Consider the following 16,853-nt stretch of genomic DNA (forward strand, 5'->3'; position numbering starts at 1 on the left):
CTATATTACCATACATAATTTACATGACCCCGAATCCTGATCACTAAAGTACTTTAAAGAATTCTGGAGCAAGTTTTCACTGAGGGCTGGTAACTATGTTAAACAGCAAGTAAATACATGGAGCTACTAATAAAAGTAAATTTCTAGCAAGAATATTCAAGTGCACCAAAATCTATTGGGTACCATTCCATCCAAAGAGGAGAATATACAGAGGATCTGCTAACAAAAAAAATGCAAATGAGGAAAAACTAGATTAATACTATGTCCTGATCTATCAAGCTTTTTTAGGTTTTAGACCTAAGGTATTCATTCGGAAAGGCTTTTTGCTCCTTCCACATTGGAAGGTATCGCAACACATGTTTATAGCTCAAAAGTTGGGGAAGGTGGCAAGCAAATAAAAACACAAACAATGAAATTTATTTACTTGCTCAATTTTGGTCTGCCAAAAATACCATTAATGTGTTTTGCTATATGTGGTATTTAAGTGGGCAAAAACTGAAATCTGCTCAGCAAGAAATCTTTGAGCTGCAAACTTTCCGTAATTCTGTGTTGCACTTTTTAGTAGCATCCTCCTGGCTTTTTCTTTCTGGGCTACAGAACAGTACCCCCCCTATATAGAGAACAGAAAGAGGGGTTCTGTAGTTCTGACAGAATTTAAGTCCTAGGCCGACAGCAAATGATCCATCACAGATACAATAGTAAGGAAACAAGGTTACCCCCATTGAACATTAAAAATGCATTACTGCCAGGATAATGGGGGAAAAAGAAGCAAAAAAGAAAAAAAGAAATGCAGCTTCCATTGTAATAAAACAACAATTCTGGTTTTAGTTTTGGATAAACATTTTTTTTTCTACTTTTGAACATGTTGCTTTTTCCTACATAAACATGGCACAGGTTTACTGTATTTTAAGTCAGGTTTAGTCACTTCCATACTATGCCATAAACTGCGTCACAAAGTTATTCCCTTACATATTCCTATTGAGATACTTTCTCCAGCAAAAACAGTGACACTGAAAAATTCAAATATTAAAATGTAATCAGAATCCTTAACACTAAAAATAAACAGAGCATCCACACATGACCAAACATTTCATATTTGACATGAAACAGAACATTTAAACAGTAGATAAAATGATGAATGTTGGCAGATAACACTAGCTTTTTTTTTCTTCTATTTTGAAAACCCACAGTGGTGATAATGCACAGAACATCAGGCTGAGCGCTACTTTATATAGTAAATACCACAGTAAATGTTTAATATGGCATTATAAAAGTGGTGATCTTTTCAGCTGATGGACACTTATACATGGAGCAAACAAAAAAATGGCATTATTTGTGTATAGGGTGCCTACTTATAAATGGGCCTGCCTATTTCCAATTAAATAAAATATTAGTAAATATATCAGTGCACCTGTACCAGTTTTTTTTTTTACGTATATCGGACAGCAGATATCTTTATCTGCTCATTGGTACACTGCACACAGCGTGACCTGCCATGAAGAGCATCCAAGTGAAGGGCCACATAGTGTTCTCTATGACCTGATCTCATTTACAAAGTTATGTTTAATGGAGGTCATGTAGAGGTTTTCCTCCCATCACAGGGTTCTCTTTAGGCTGCACCAAGGTACTAAAGTGTACATCTCTATAGCATGCCGTGTTTTTTTTCTTTTTTTTAAGCAGCAGTATGGCTGCAGCATCACAGGACTGTTGCCTTATAAATGGGCTCTTTAGTCATACTGCTTGACTAGCCTAGTCTAATGTTGTGGTGGGGTGATGAAGAAGTTGATCCTGACTTTACAACCTCTCATGTAGCATATGTATGCTTGCACTATAGTAGGGTGAACAAAAAAGGTTACAGGTAACGTGGCTATTAGTATTGTCGCTACAGATTGAAAGGTCTGTAGCTTGAATATCAATCCCCCCAACAAATAATAAAAAAAAAAATTACAAAAAAAAACAATTTGGCTATTTTCTAAAAGGTAAAGTTTTTTTTTCATTTAAGGAATCATATTGGAATCTTCATACAGAAGCCCTTTCAGGTACTTCTAGAACTAAGCTTCAGACATTAACTACATTCATTATGACTCCTGAATGGTTAAAGTAAAATTTCTTCAATCCTACACTGAAAAAAGTACAGTAACATTGTAGAAAAGGTGCATAATTATGCAACAAATTTGACAAATTTAAAACACAGTGTCAGGTTACCCAATTAACTGTGAATAAAGACTATTTCTGTGTCCCTCATAGTCAGAAAAATGTCACAGCTTTTCCTATATGGCATTTTCCTAATTGGATACAGACAATACGCGTGCAATTTTAACATACCCTGGGAGAGCACAAGATGCTTTTATGTACAGTTTAAAGAGAATGGTTGCACATGTTCAGATTTTGCATGGGGAAAAACGGTACCATAGCAGTATATGCTACAGTGTTCACTCATCAAGCGCACACACAAGCCACTATTGGTGTCATCAAGACAGACCAAGCAAGGTAGCTAAACATACCTGAAAACTGGATACAATATAATGACTTGCATACACAATTATGTGAGTTCCTGAATTCTTGCAATACATTGGAGGAAGTGAATGAAGGCCAAAACCAGAAGTAAGCTATTTTATTTGTTAATTTTCTCTATCAATAAGGTATTAAAATTTTGTTGGTTTCAGATGTCAATGTCAGAATTACAAAGTGGTAATGAAGCTGCATGCAGGAGCCTGGAATAAGTTAATTATCCATCCTAGACAATAATAAGCATTTTCACTGCTGGTTCGCCCAACTGCAAGGGTAATTTTTCCTTTCCCATGTTTCAGCTTTACGCATAAACCATCAAAAATATAATACATTATATGACAAGGGTCAAATTGCCTCTTATCACTGACGTCAGCTACAAGACTCAAACTACATATATTGGAACAGAAGAATTCAGATTTTTTTTAAAAAAAACAACATTATAAAGTTTGATTAAGATTTTCTCTTTATGAGCTCCTAATTCTCCACTTTCAAAATAATTAAATAATAAGTAATAAAAAGCTCCCCTTTCTAAATAAGTGTTCCAGAATATTTATGTGAAATGCTGAAAGAAACATATACTATAGATACCACAGCTGTCAGCTGCTGAAAAGGCAGTATTGCCATAGACGTGCAGCCAGATTATATGTACATTTTCTCCAGGAAACCTTACTGGAACATACAGTTTAATTATTGTTGGATCTTTTTCAAGAATCATCATTTTCTCAACAAGGTTTATGAAATGAAAGAACAGGCTATACCCAAACTAAGACTTTGTTGATATCATAACAGATGTCTATTGCCCAGGCATTATACTGCAACACAAGGCCACCTGCGTTAATCTTTGTTTTGATGATGACACCATTCAATATAATAAATGGGACAGGGAACAAGAATAGACAGAAATGAAGGAAGAAGAGTGTTGTAGCAGTACACTGTATCACAGAAAGTAGGAATATCAAACATTGCTTTCTTTACCACACTGCAAATACTGTGGGGCCTAAAGTTGTAATGAACCTGTTTTCTATCCCAGGACAGTTAGTCACAGTCTGTAATATCTACATTGCATTTTTACAGGAAGGACAAAGAGAGCTTATGGATAGCACAGGTAGCACTCCATATAACACAGATCTACAGTTTCCTTAAATGTGTAAACTCTCATCGAGGGGGGACAAGGGGTACAACCTAAATGCATACATAGAATTTTATAATGAGGACGTGTTCATAATTACATGGCAACAATGCATCAGTTGGGGTGTTTTTTTAAGGCTATTACATGCTCCTAAAAAAGTGATAAAATTAGGTCATCCAATTAAACTGCCAGTATACGTCAGCAAGAGGACCCTAACAGACTTAAATTAAGTAAACCTTAACCAAACTTGGATATCATATTGAACATGTGATGAAAAAAAAGCAGCGCAAATGGACAGTAAAAACTACTTTCCTAAACAACCTGGAAAATGTCGATTTCTGCTTTGTTGGACTTTAGCCCTAACAACCATTTCTGTTGGTCATTATGGTCAGCATGACATTACAAGTCCAAAAGAAAAGCTCTGGAAGCAGATGCTAACAGATGTCTAAACTCTTTACTCTTACAAAAATAGTAGGCATTCATCTTCATAGTTAATATATCTCTAGATTTAGGCATAACACTTGAGAAGGATGAAAACAGAATTCCAAATTAAAAGCCTTATATTTGCTTAAAAACAATCAAGTCAACAGATGCATTCTGCAATCCATAAACCCAACACAAGCTAGAATTACAACGGTCAGGACTGCTTGTACGGAATTGCAACCAGACATAAATCTACAGTGTGACCCACGCTTAACAGATGTCAATATGAAAAGCACTGTGCCACAGAAGTACAGAAGCGATTATGTTTTGCAACCCATTAAAGGTCCAAATACAATGAAATGACTGCCTTAATGTTATGCATGCAAACAAGCGTTTATACAAGATGTTCTGTAATGTCTGTCCAAATATTTCTATCATTACAGAGGTTAGTGTAAACTTCACATTGTTACCCATGTAAACCTGCACTTGACAGACAGACAGTAAAAAACCTCCCCCTCTGGCTTATAGATTTTAGCATCCTAATATCTGGCTTATGATTATTAAACAAGTAAACATTACTGAAGACAACCTCAGCATTGTTACATCAAATTCTTCTCAATTTAAACTGTAAACTATCAAACTAACCCAAAACACTTACCTGTTGTCCTGATTTCTGATTTATCTTCAGATTGACCTGTAAAAAAATTAAATACAGCCACCTTTAACCAACAACATAGATCCATTCAAAACATTCTCCAAACTGACCCTCAAGTTAATAAATTTATCGGGGATAGACCACAACTAACATTTCCCAAAGCACCGTCCTTACAGGTCCAACTCGTGTCTAGTCACTTTTACTCCTCCAACACATCCAGTACCAACAACACCAGAGGCACCTTTAGATGCAGTCAGTGCCCCCAGTGCGAATGGGTGCTGGAATCTATGAATATACTTTTACCTAACAGAAACACACACCGCCCCAGACACTATATAGATTGCACTAACCCAGGAGTCATATACATGAATACATGCTTATGTGGGGCTTACTACATTGGCAAAACAAAAAGACCACTACGCAAAGCATCCATGAACATATCTACGCTATATTTTTTAAAGCATCTCATTTAAATTTGATTACAATAAAGAAATAATTGGTAACCCCTCTTTATTACTCTATCCACGTTTTAATTACATTTCATCATACTCTCAGACATCAATCTAACACGTTGTCTACTATTTTCTACTATAGATTGACAACGTCACAATGATAACATTGATGTACAAACCATAACAAATGTACTAACTGTAATTTTGACATGTTATACGCCATATTTGCTAATATTGAGTTATGTGTCATTTTGACATGTTATATTTCTTCATCATTTACCCCATATTATGATTCCACATTATTGATATTTGCCATGTATGTGATAATTTATGACATTTGTGCTTTTGTGGGGAACCAATCCTCAACCATTTTGTCTTTGCGAATCTATCACCAAAGTTTTATTAATTACATATTGTGTATATCCATCATGATGTAATTGATCACTTGATCCAATCTTGCGATCCCTATATATTACCATACTCTTTTTATCTGACTTTCAAAGTTGCAGCTAAGCATCATTCACCTCACCTCACCTATTCATCCCAAACTTTCACCAACTTTTTTTTTTAAATATGTACCACCAGGGTATGTGGCCCCACTTGACTAGAAGAAATTGATTAGCACATTTTTCTTCTTTATTCAACCTAATTTAGCCAACCAAGTGAACAACACTCTCCAGGAAGTAGGGGTTAAAATCTATAGGATTATAAAATACAGTCTTTTAAAGAATAGAAAATTGGTTTACCATATACAGAGAATAGTGAGTAACAATTCACACTCTGAATAGTTTAGGGTTGTTAGTAGTGTACCCTTAAGGTTGCATGTTGAGACCCTTGCTTGTTAAACTACTAATAAATGATCTAATGCTTGGGATTATAAATTATTATTATTATTATTTCAGTGTTTGCACAGGACACCAAGGAATGTGACAGAATAAAGTCCTTACATTATGCCTCTAACATACAAGAAGGTTTAGAAAGGATACACAGACATAGAATTTTGAAGCAATGTCTGCTATGACTAATGCTACATTCGAAAATGCTAACACATTTTGGTTCTCATTAACATAAAGTTGTTGTTTTTTTTTAATTGTATATTTCTTTTAATGGTAGATTCCATTTGTAATTTTCACTGCATGTTCGAAAATAAGAAAATTTAATTCCTGACGGATGTAGGGAAATGCATTTAGGTTTGGGAGATCTGCTAAAACAGTTCTCTTTATGTAAAGATTTAGGTATAGGTAGATTTTACAAAAAAGTTAGTAGACCAACATGATAAAAAAAAAAAAACTTACATTTAACAATTCAATTACAATTGCAACATGATTTTAAAAATCAATTGCACAAAGAAGTTTAGATGTTTACATCAATAAATCTGTTTAAACTATTGGTAAATTAGTTACATTTTTCACAGCAGCCAAGATATGTATTTTATTCTAATCCAAATACGTACAAAAAGTAGGTAAAACGTCATTTTAGAAATTTAAAGATTATCATCTTTCTTGGGACTTTAGGACTTACTGTGAAATTTTCTTTTGTCAGCGACAAGAATTCTGAAGATAAAATTACTTTATGGGAGACAAAGCCATCACCTAGGTTGAATGGATACAATATTTCATACTCAGATTTACCTGTCAATCCATTAAATCAATCACAGAGGTGCTTTTGTAGATAAGACCATGAAAATAAAGCGAGTTATACAGAAAATAATAAATGTTGTTGCTCTGCCCAATCCATGAATTAAAGAAAGATTTATCAGAAGTCTAGTTTGTTTTCATCATCAATATAAAAGTGCAGATCTTTTAAATATACAATTTATACAAAAAGAACCAAAGACTACTTTAAAGCGGACTACTTTACATAAAAGGATAGACATCTCTTTTATTCAAAATAAAAAATGGTAAAGCACCTCCGCTTTCTGTCTGGATCACCCCAGCGATCAAAACAAAATGGAAGCGTAAAGCCTCCCGGGATACCTACGTCACGCATTCTGGGAGGCTCCTGGCTGCACCTTCTGCTCCGGGAGATCAGGGCAGGCGCAGAAGGAGCCTTTTTATTGAAGAAAAAAAAAATTGCCACTCTCACGCATGTGCAGTAAGATAGGCAATCTTTTTCCGATCTCACGTCTGCGCAGTGCAAGGTCGAGTGACATAGGAAGTAGAACACAGAAGAAGATGTTGGCGCCTGGTGCTTCCTCTGTGCCAGGCAGCAGATTATTAGCGGGACAACGCAGGACCCAAATGAAGAAACCTCCTGCTGGATTGACGGATCTGAGGGATTAAAGGTAGTTGTTTTTTTTATCTTGAGTTTAGTTCCGGTTTAACATTCTACATTTTGTAAGGGGAGAGCACATGATAAGCTGTTTGGCTTCTGAGGCAGAATAAGGATATACAGGAAAATATGATAGGAGTCCAAAGCATAAACGGGTGGCTTGAAAAAAAAAAAAAAGATACAGAATGTTTATAAATAATATTTCATATAAATGAGAAATTTTTTTTAAGTCCCAGACCCAAGAAAGCAACAATGAAAATAAATAGTATATTTTTAAATAATATTATCAAATCTTGGAAGTACAAAATAAACTTTTGCATTTAAAAGTTTGCAGGTTGAGTCTTACTCACCAATCGAAGTACGAGTATTTAGGCTCGGTACACGTCAGATGATTCTCCTCCGATTGTTGTCTCAGGTATCAGATAAAAATCTGACATGTATACAGCGGCCATCCAATGTCCTTCAGCAGGCGCAGAAGGAGCCTTTTTATTGAAGAAAAAAAAAATTGCCACTCTCACGCATGTGCAGTAAGATAGGCAATCTTTTTCCGATCTCACGTCTGCGCAGTGCAAGGTCGAGTGACATAGGAAGTAGAACACAGAAGAAGATGTTGGCGCCTGGTGCTTCCTCTGTGCCAGGCCGCAGATTATTAGCGGGACGACGCAGGACCCAAATGAAGAAACCTCCTGCTGGATCGACGGATCTGAGGGATTAAAGGTAGTTGTTTTTTTTTATCTTGAGTTTAGTTCCGGTTTAACATTCTACATTTTGTAAGGGGAGAGCACATGATAAGCTGTTTGGCTTCTTGCTATTTTTAACTGAACAGGCAGCCAGCTTAACTCAACATTCTGCAACTGGAGCTTGAGCTATTGAGCTCATTGAGGCAGAATAAGGATATACAGGAAAATATGATAGGAGTCCAAAGCATAAACGGGTGGCTTGGAAAAAAAAAAAAAAAAAAAAGATACAGAATGTTTATAAATAATATTTCATATAAATGAGAATTTTTTTTTAAGTCCCAGACCCAAGAAAGCAACAATGAAAATAAATAGTATATTTTTAAATAATATTATCAAATCTTGGAAGTACAAAATAAACTTTTGCATTTAAAAGTTTGCAGGTTGAGTCTTACTCACCAATCGAAGTACGAGTATTTAGGCTCGGTACACGTCAGATGATTCTCCTCCGATTGTTGTCTCAGGTATCAGATAAAAATCTGACATGTATACAGCGGCCATCCAATGTCCTTCAAGGACCTGTGCTGGCAGATCCACGAGTAACGAACGAGCAATGGAAGTGAAGGGGAGAGAGCACAGAAGGCTGCCGCATGGTCGCTCTCCCCCTTCTCTGTGCATAGACCACAATGGCGCTGTATGTACAGCACTCGTTCATTCATCTTTCAGTATTTTAATTATTGGAAAGGATGAAAGACTTTTCCAACGACAAAAATCTAACGTGTACATACTTTACTTTCAATGCATCAAAACCTTTCTTTTTATATATATTCTTTCTTGCTTCTCTTCAAATGATATCTCAATACCCTGTGAGACATTTATTAAGCACTGAATGCAATATTCACTGGTAGTGAATTATTCACTAATTTAAAATACAGATTCACTGCCTAAAAATAAAGTACACCCTAATTAAATGGTTTGCATATCAGGGTCCTTTGAAGGTCTTAAAATAGGTAAATACACCTACACAGGACAAATTATGGCATTTCCAGTTCAATGTACATTGTTTCTGGGATTTGTCCAGTCCTGCAGTACAGTGTGTATGCCTTAGGTGAAATGAACTCACATAACTTTACTTTAGACCTTGTGATAATGAGTGTGTATTGATGGATACCTTCAAACAATTTGCAATATGCATTTGCAATAAAGAAAAAGGCACAATAAGAACGAGGAGTATTTTATTCAGACCACATCTTGAATTATAATTAATAGAGTAGCCCATTCCCGCAGCACTAAATCATACACTCCCACACCTTGCCTAATGTAGGTGTATCTTTTATTGCGCAGATAAAATGTTATTAATTCTTTAAGAAATAGAATCACAGGACATTGGCTGTTCTGAAATTAAATACAAAATCACTTAGCAACCCACTAAAGGTACAGCTTTCTACAGGTAATCTAAGCTTTTTCATTTTCAAATAAAAATACCTACAAGGCTAATGAAGGGAGGCAAGCTTTTAAAGCCTAGCTGAAGTCACAGACAGATATGCCGTTAGATATTGTAACACCATCCATTTTCATGCTTGCCTCCACCCTCCTGCAGGGTGTTTAAATATAAGTAGATAGCCCAATGTGTCTGGAAGTACTATTACAGCACATCACATACGTCCAATCTATACACGTCAATCAACCATAAGTAATAAATGCTTTTACAAAGCTTTCCCTTATGGAAACTGTCGTAAAAAAACTATTCAGATTTTTACTATCTTTAATGTGCTTTATGTTTGTCATAGGTTCCACAATTAAAAATACTAAAGCCATTCATAGCCAAGCAACAGTTTTTCCCACACAATTCCTTATAGTTGGTTGTGGGCTATGGTTTCTAATATTGACTGTCTTTTAAGATCTCCCAGTCACAAGGTGACTGTGTTGAGCTGTAGGAGCAGTAGAAAGATCATCCCTGGGAATGAGGAGCTTTGATCTGCCATACATAAAGTCTAGGGCAGGGTGAGCTTTGTTTACAGTCCACAGTAAGTCCTTCCTGCCAGCATCTGTACAGTGTAGCCCCAAAGACCTCTGTCTTTCTAGTTTCCTAAGGAGGAGGACAAAGGTAGACAAGCCCCATAGATTTCTGTTTCTTTACTACACGCGCATTCAATGGAAATAATTTGCCGAGGTGTGTAAACCAATGCCAGACCATGGCACTTTGGATCTCAACTCTGTATGCGTGTTAAATTAGTTCAGTTTAAAAAGGGAACAAGAAAGGTTTAATTAAAGTGCACTTATTCTTTAACAGTGAAAGGAATTCCGCAAAACATGTCCAATACTCATTAATGTAACACATGGCTTTATAAATACATTTACACTGGCTTTTTCCAGCCAGAAAAGTGAAACCTATACTTCTCTGACACCTTCCATAATTATATACTTTGACAAAAAAAAAATGTGCCTGGTGTGCACAACTTCTACAACTGCAGCATTAAGTTGAAGCACTTCTTTGTTCAGGGTTTAACACCTGGTGCTCAGGCTATCTTGACACTTCATGCTTTTGCACAGGAAACATTTACTTCAATTCTTGAAATGTGAATTACCCACACAAACTATATGCTGTGTTTTATCAGCAGACCTTGTATGCTCAAAAAGGTATAATTTAAGAGTAACACTAAATATAAAACCACAGCAGCGCAGATGTTTTACAGAAATTACAGATTGTAATGCTGAATCGTTTTTAGATCTGCTAATAAAATTTAACAGTATGACAGCTTGGATAAATTCTTCAGGTGAAACAATACAGTGCAGAGTTGTACAGGGTGACTGATATTTAACTTAATAAAAAGAGAGGACAATAAGAAATTTCAGGAGTTAATTCAAGTTTGTTTCCCACACCTAACAGGAATGTAGGAGCTTTTTGGACAACATGGTTTAGAAACCTTCAGGCACAAAGAAAAGAACCTTATATAAGACATACATCACCTAGGCAATGGGTGCTCAATGAAACCTATAATAGAGAATTCTGTAACCAAAATGAGGTTGCTGGATTATTACACTAGAATAATTGCTTGCAGAATCCAAACTTTAGAAAATAAAAACACAAAAATATACTATTGGAAAGAAAACATTGTCTATATACAAATACAGAATAAAACTTGTTATTCTGTATGTAAACACATATAGTCACTGGAAGTTTCCAAGAATTGTAATTATTTGATCTCATTCACCTGTAAAACCCCTGTGGACCAATGCAATTTCTGTTTCTATGTTGCCTACTGACTCATAACACTTTAGGTGATTTAGGAGGTCAGAAACATACTGAAACCCAACTTCACAGTCTACTTTGTAAACTCTGAGAATGATTTGATAAATTGTTCAATCTGCAGCATATGAAAATTCTAGCCACAGAATCCATGGTCCATCTCTACATTAGCAAACTTATTGTGAAAGGGGTACTTACCAGTGTGCCAATACACAGATAAACGGGGATGTCAGATTTTTTTTCTCCACAATTAGTAAAAATGCAAAAGCAGCATAAAGGTCTGAGTCAATAGAAATACAAAATCTTGAAGCAGCATGATGCAGCTTAGATAATCAAATGCACTCAAAATGAATTAATTCTGATTATTCTCAGATCTGTCTAAAACTGGTGTCAAATGCAAGCTGACAAACCTTCTCAACAAAGATTTAGTGCTTGACTCCACCAACACATTAGCCTTCAACACTTAAAACAAATAAGAAAAAAGCACCTACCATAGTTTAAAGAAGGTTTCTTGTCTGTTTTCATTGTCACCTCTAATGAAAGTATACCAATATAAACACATAGTTACATGTACACCCACAGTAATCATGGAAAAACCACTCAAAAGCATGTCTAGGACGGAGGTGCTTAAAATTGTTGTGGGGGCATTTTTCACTGGTATATCCATTATTGTCAAGTACTGTATTTTTTTAGCGCCAACATATTACGCTGTGCTTAATAAAGTCTATAGTCATGTCACAATCTAAGTCCCTACCATAGTCATATGTCTTTAAAACAATCCAAACTAAAATTTTTGGGAAAGCTAATTAACCTAACTGCATATTTCTGGAATGTGGGAGGAAACCTGAGAAACTAGAGGAAACCCAAGCACACTCCATACAGATCATGATCTGGCTGAGATTCGAACCAGGGCCCTAGCACAAAGGCAAGAGCACTAACCTCTGAGCCACTGTGCTGCCACAGCGGTATCAATGTATAGCTAAAAAAAACTTGGATACGGTATGGGAAGGGTAATATCTGGTAAGTAAATGTAAAACCACTGACGGAGAAATTTCCCCTAAGTACCTGTCTCCTGGACAGGATATCTTCTCTTGAGGAATTTTTATGTAAACAAGTGATGTGGGATTTCCCCTCCATTACTGCTCTGGTGGAAACATTGTGACATTGGAGATCAGGATAGTCAGAAGTGTTCTCCCCAGAAATTTTTCTTAAGCTGGGTGGGAAGAAGCTGTAGTTAGGTGGTCAAAAAGTGGGTGCGGTAACCCATGATAAACTTTGTGTTCCCGGTTGTTGTTGCCATAGAAATTCAGAAACCCTTAAAATTCTGTCAGTTTTCTACCATGCCCTAACTTTGTTCCAACTTTCTGATGCCCACCCTCTTCTATGTCCCATTTTTCCATCCTCTTTGTATTATTCTTCAACTGTACTGTGCTGTGTTTTCTAACCCAACGTTTCCATTACAACTCAAAAAACAGTTGGGCGGATACTGAAAAGTGCTGGGTGGTGCACCAAGCTAAAGAGCTGGGGAGAGCACTGGTTGGACAGATTTTTTAGAGACAAATACTACAAAAATAAAAATCTGGCAGTTATCTTAACCGTGTATCAACCCTCTGGCTAAAAAAAAATTGTATAATTTAAATGGATTTAACTGATAATTAACTTTTCAGAAAATGTTATCTTTTAAATTATACAGCTTTCAAAATATTTGTTTGAAAAAAGTGAAGAGTGACAAACTTCAGGTATCCTCTAACAACCCAAAATCTTGAGTATTAACAAATTTGGTAATAAAGTAAATTGAATTTGTTATCTTACCTGTTACACTCTCCGTAAATACTGTTAATGTCTGTCCGCCCACACTCTGTAATTGAAAAGGATGTTCCCTTGGTGCAGTAACAAAGGATGGTGCTGGTTTTCCTCCAATATCCTGAATGCTGGCAAGCTCTTCATTAAGGGTGAAGGACACCTGTAATACCATAATCATTAACTCAGCAAAAAAAAAAAAAAACAAAGGAAAATGAAATTTTAACCTTCAGTTTTCAAAGTAATACTGTGCAGTCGGCAAAACCCTATGTCCTGTCAAAGCTTCAACTTGCACAAGCCATTTTTTTTTTAATCACAGAAACATGACAAAATGTAAACAGTGGTTTATGTTCTATAAAACTATACAGCATGCTGGATCCAACAAACAGCTCTACTCTCTGCACATCCTGTGCTGTGCAAGATAATCAGGAATATCAATCACAGGAATAATATACCGGTAATTACAACTTTGACCAAGTAGGTAATATCTGGGTTTGCAAAGCATAATATGTATTTTGATGTTAGTGTTTTGTGCCCAGAGTTTAGGTGTAACACAAAGTCTACACTGATTTTAAACACTTACAATTACCCACGCAGCTTTTGCATGATATTTAGGCGTTTATAGCAAAGTAATACCCATGCATCTTTTGCATGATATTTAGGCGTTTATAAGAAAGTTTTAAAATGAGGCATGTGGCAGCGAAAAGATAAAATAAATGGAAACACCCAAAAATGTATACAAACAGCCTAAAACACATGAAAACACTTCATTCATTTCAAGTTGGGTTTTTGGAGTGTTTATAGGCATTTACAAAGTGTTTTGAGGCATAATAATAAGGCGTAATAAGTTTTTAACATGTTCCAAACCCAGTAAGATGCATTGTCTTTACAACCCATCAAGAAAACACTATTGGAAGAAATAGGAAATTTGCATGCTGGGAAAACAGTCCATGAATTACTTTGTCATTGAATCAGTTGTCAAACTGAAATGAGACTTACCTCTGTCTTTCCTTGGTTTCTGCAAAAAAAAAAAGAAAATATGAAGAGTACATTATTGTGACATATTTAAAAAATATATATATTTTTTTCTGTAAAGAATAGGATTAGAAACACAACCAAAATAACACAATGTCCTAAGTCTGATAGCCAGCATCATTCCACCCATATCTTAACCCAATCAATCCCGAACCACCCCATCCTGTTACTGGACTTGTCTCTGTACGTTTCTTAAAATTGGTTGGCTCTTTGAACTGCTTATTCCTCTCACAATCCAGCCCTGCTATACAGGGCAAGAAGGCTGACATTAGATCAGATTCTTACACTGCATTTAAAATTACAATAGTACTTTGATTACAGAGCTGATATTTTTGTAATGCTTGCTTACATTTTAGTATTAAAATCATTTCTTTTTAGGACACCATAGGACCAGGAAGAAAGAAGAAACTGTGGACAGTAAGAGATATGGCCTTTACTAAATTGACACACGGATGACATACATATATATGAGATACATACATACATACATACATACACACACACATAGACTTTATTAGAGATGTAATGGTTTATCCTGACAATTACATTTTCATTCATATAGGCGGATGACTTCATCACACAAACCTCAGAGAAAGTCAAAGTAAATAACTAAATAAAGAAATGTTCACTAAGAAAGTACATAATAGCAATATGAAATTGCTTCTACAACCATATTTATAGCCTAGGATTGAAGTCACTAAAAATGTTAACTGAGGGGAAAAAAGGATTCTTACTTGACAATTCTCAGCTTTCCTACTTCACCCCTTCCTGTAGCCTTCGCCCACTGCTGTGCCAAGTACTTTGGAAGCTGCAGAAACAAAAAAAAAAAAAACATTTTTAATAAATGAACAGATTTACAAAAACAAAATACTTCCTGCAATACTCACTTCTGTCTAAGAAAATAAAAAATGATGACAGTGTTTAGAAATGCAGATGACCTAAGTGTTTGTTCTCAAAATGTAAATGTCTGAAAATGCTATATTTAGGCAGTGCATAATCGTCTAGTTCAGCTGATAGATGTCATATTTGAATTTCAAAAGAAACATTTGTGGAATAAATGGGAAAAGCATCAAAGCATCTCAGTGTTTATCTGTTCAGTGCCAATTTCCAATCACATATCTGCAAATGGTAAACTGGACGCCAACAGAAAATTTCAGCACTTGACACCAACAAAAGGAATAGCATCAAGATCGGCTCCTTATTTTACCTAAATTGTTGGTTTAACTAAAGTGTAAGTCAACCTTACGTTTGCAAGAATTTCTCCTCACTTATGGTGCGTCTGTTTTTTGTGGTCACATTGCTGCTGACAAGCCACCTGCTCAGCCTTGCTCAGTTTGAGTGCCAGTGGCTGGTGCATGTGAAGTTGGTAGAAGTTGCTAATTGTCACAATGAGTTTACACCCCCAACCTTTGGAGCACTGCTACTAAAATGCCCTCCACCCAACCCAGCAAAGTATGAGAGATATGTGACATTAGCAGTATCTGCAATTTATCACCCCATCTCCTCACAGCCGTGGTATAAAGTTCTGAACAGTGGTCATGTGACCACTTGTAAAAAAAATCAAAAAAGGAATTCACATTGTCTTTTTTTTTCTCATTCAAATGGTTTGCCTCAACCTACTATATAGCAAGTTTGAAACAGTTTTAAAAACAAAGGGTTCCCGTGGGTAAAAACAAAAAAACAAGGCAACAAGAGTATTATTTCTGTTCTGAACCTGTATTTTATCAAGTTAATAATACTATTGTTATTATTATTATTATTATTAAACAGGATTTATATAACGCCAACATATTACGCAGCATAGGGGTTGCAAATGACAGAGACACAGGAGGAGAAAAGGACCCTGCCCAGAAAAGCTTACAATTTGAGAGTCTATCAATGTATCCTTAGCTTCGGGCACAGAGACTACACACTACTACTAAAGCCCATTTCCTCCTTGCACAGTAAAGATCTTCTCTTTTTCAGGTAACTCTTGAAGGACCTCCAGAGTGTCTCCCACCCTTTCCCCCTTCTTTCCACTGTTATTCTCTCCTGGCTATTTGTTGGTGAACTACAGGTTTCTGTTACTGCACCCATATTGCAATCAAACACATCCTAATCAGAAATAAACTAGGCCCCGCATAATGCAACCTATTACCTGGGAAGAACCCAAAGGCACCCTGAACTTATAGTATAATAAAGTAGAACTTCCTTGGGGACTGAAATTATGTATTTACCAACATTATCACCCATAGCCGCTTTTCTTGTGAACTCCGCCTATGTTATGGAGAAGAGCAGAGCAAGAAGCATTTTTAGTCGAAATCAGGAGAGTAGCCAAGAATGTATGTATGGAGGAGCAGTGTTGTCAATCAGGATTATCACCCTAGTTCAAAAACTTTATAACTGGCAGGACCAACAGATGAAGATGAAGGAAAAAAAGCCTGAAAAAAAGATAACCAATGCTGCCACCATATGAAAAGAATGGTTATCTGTAACATATTAGAAGCAACCGAAGAAACAAGCATTGCCACATTGCAGTGCCATTTAATAAATTTGAATGGCAACACACCAAAGCTGCCGCACACTACAACATACAAGCTTTAAAAAAATTGTGTCACATGTTTTTGTCATGTTTTTATTGTCAATGGACTGCCTCAATCCATTGTGAATT

At 36.0% G+C, this 16,853-nt stretch overlaps 1 protein-coding gene across 2 annotated transcripts in view; it reads right to left on the reverse strand.

Moving 5' to 3' along the window:
* GTF2F2 (general transcription factor IIF subunit 2) overlaps window positions 1-16,853 on the reverse strand; it is a 98,260-nt gene that overhangs the window by 74,906 nt on the left and 6,501 nt on the right. The window contains exons 2-5 of one of the 2 annotated variants that reach the window (XM_072410058.1): window positions 14,938-15,011; window positions 14,168-14,186; window positions 13,181-13,331; window positions 4,722-4,757 (exon numbers count right to left, since the gene is read on the reverse strand). In XM_072410058.1, the coding sequence (XP_072266159.1) occupies window positions 4,722-4,757; window positions 13,181-13,331; window positions 14,168-14,186; window positions 14,938-15,011 (280 nt within the window). The remainder of the gene's footprint in view (window positions 1-4,721; window positions 4,758-13,180; window positions 13,332-14,167; window positions 14,187-14,937; window positions 15,012-16,853) is intronic. The other variant, XM_072410064.1, reaches the window with a different exon arrangement.

Source organism: Pyxicephalus adspersus, chromosome 1 (assembly GCF_032062135.1).
Source record: "Pyxicephalus adspersus chromosome 1, UCB_Pads_2.0, whole genome shotgun sequence".
Taxonomy (NCBI): domain Eukaryota; kingdom Metazoa; phylum Chordata; class Amphibia; order Anura; family Pyxicephalidae; genus Pyxicephalus; species Pyxicephalus adspersus.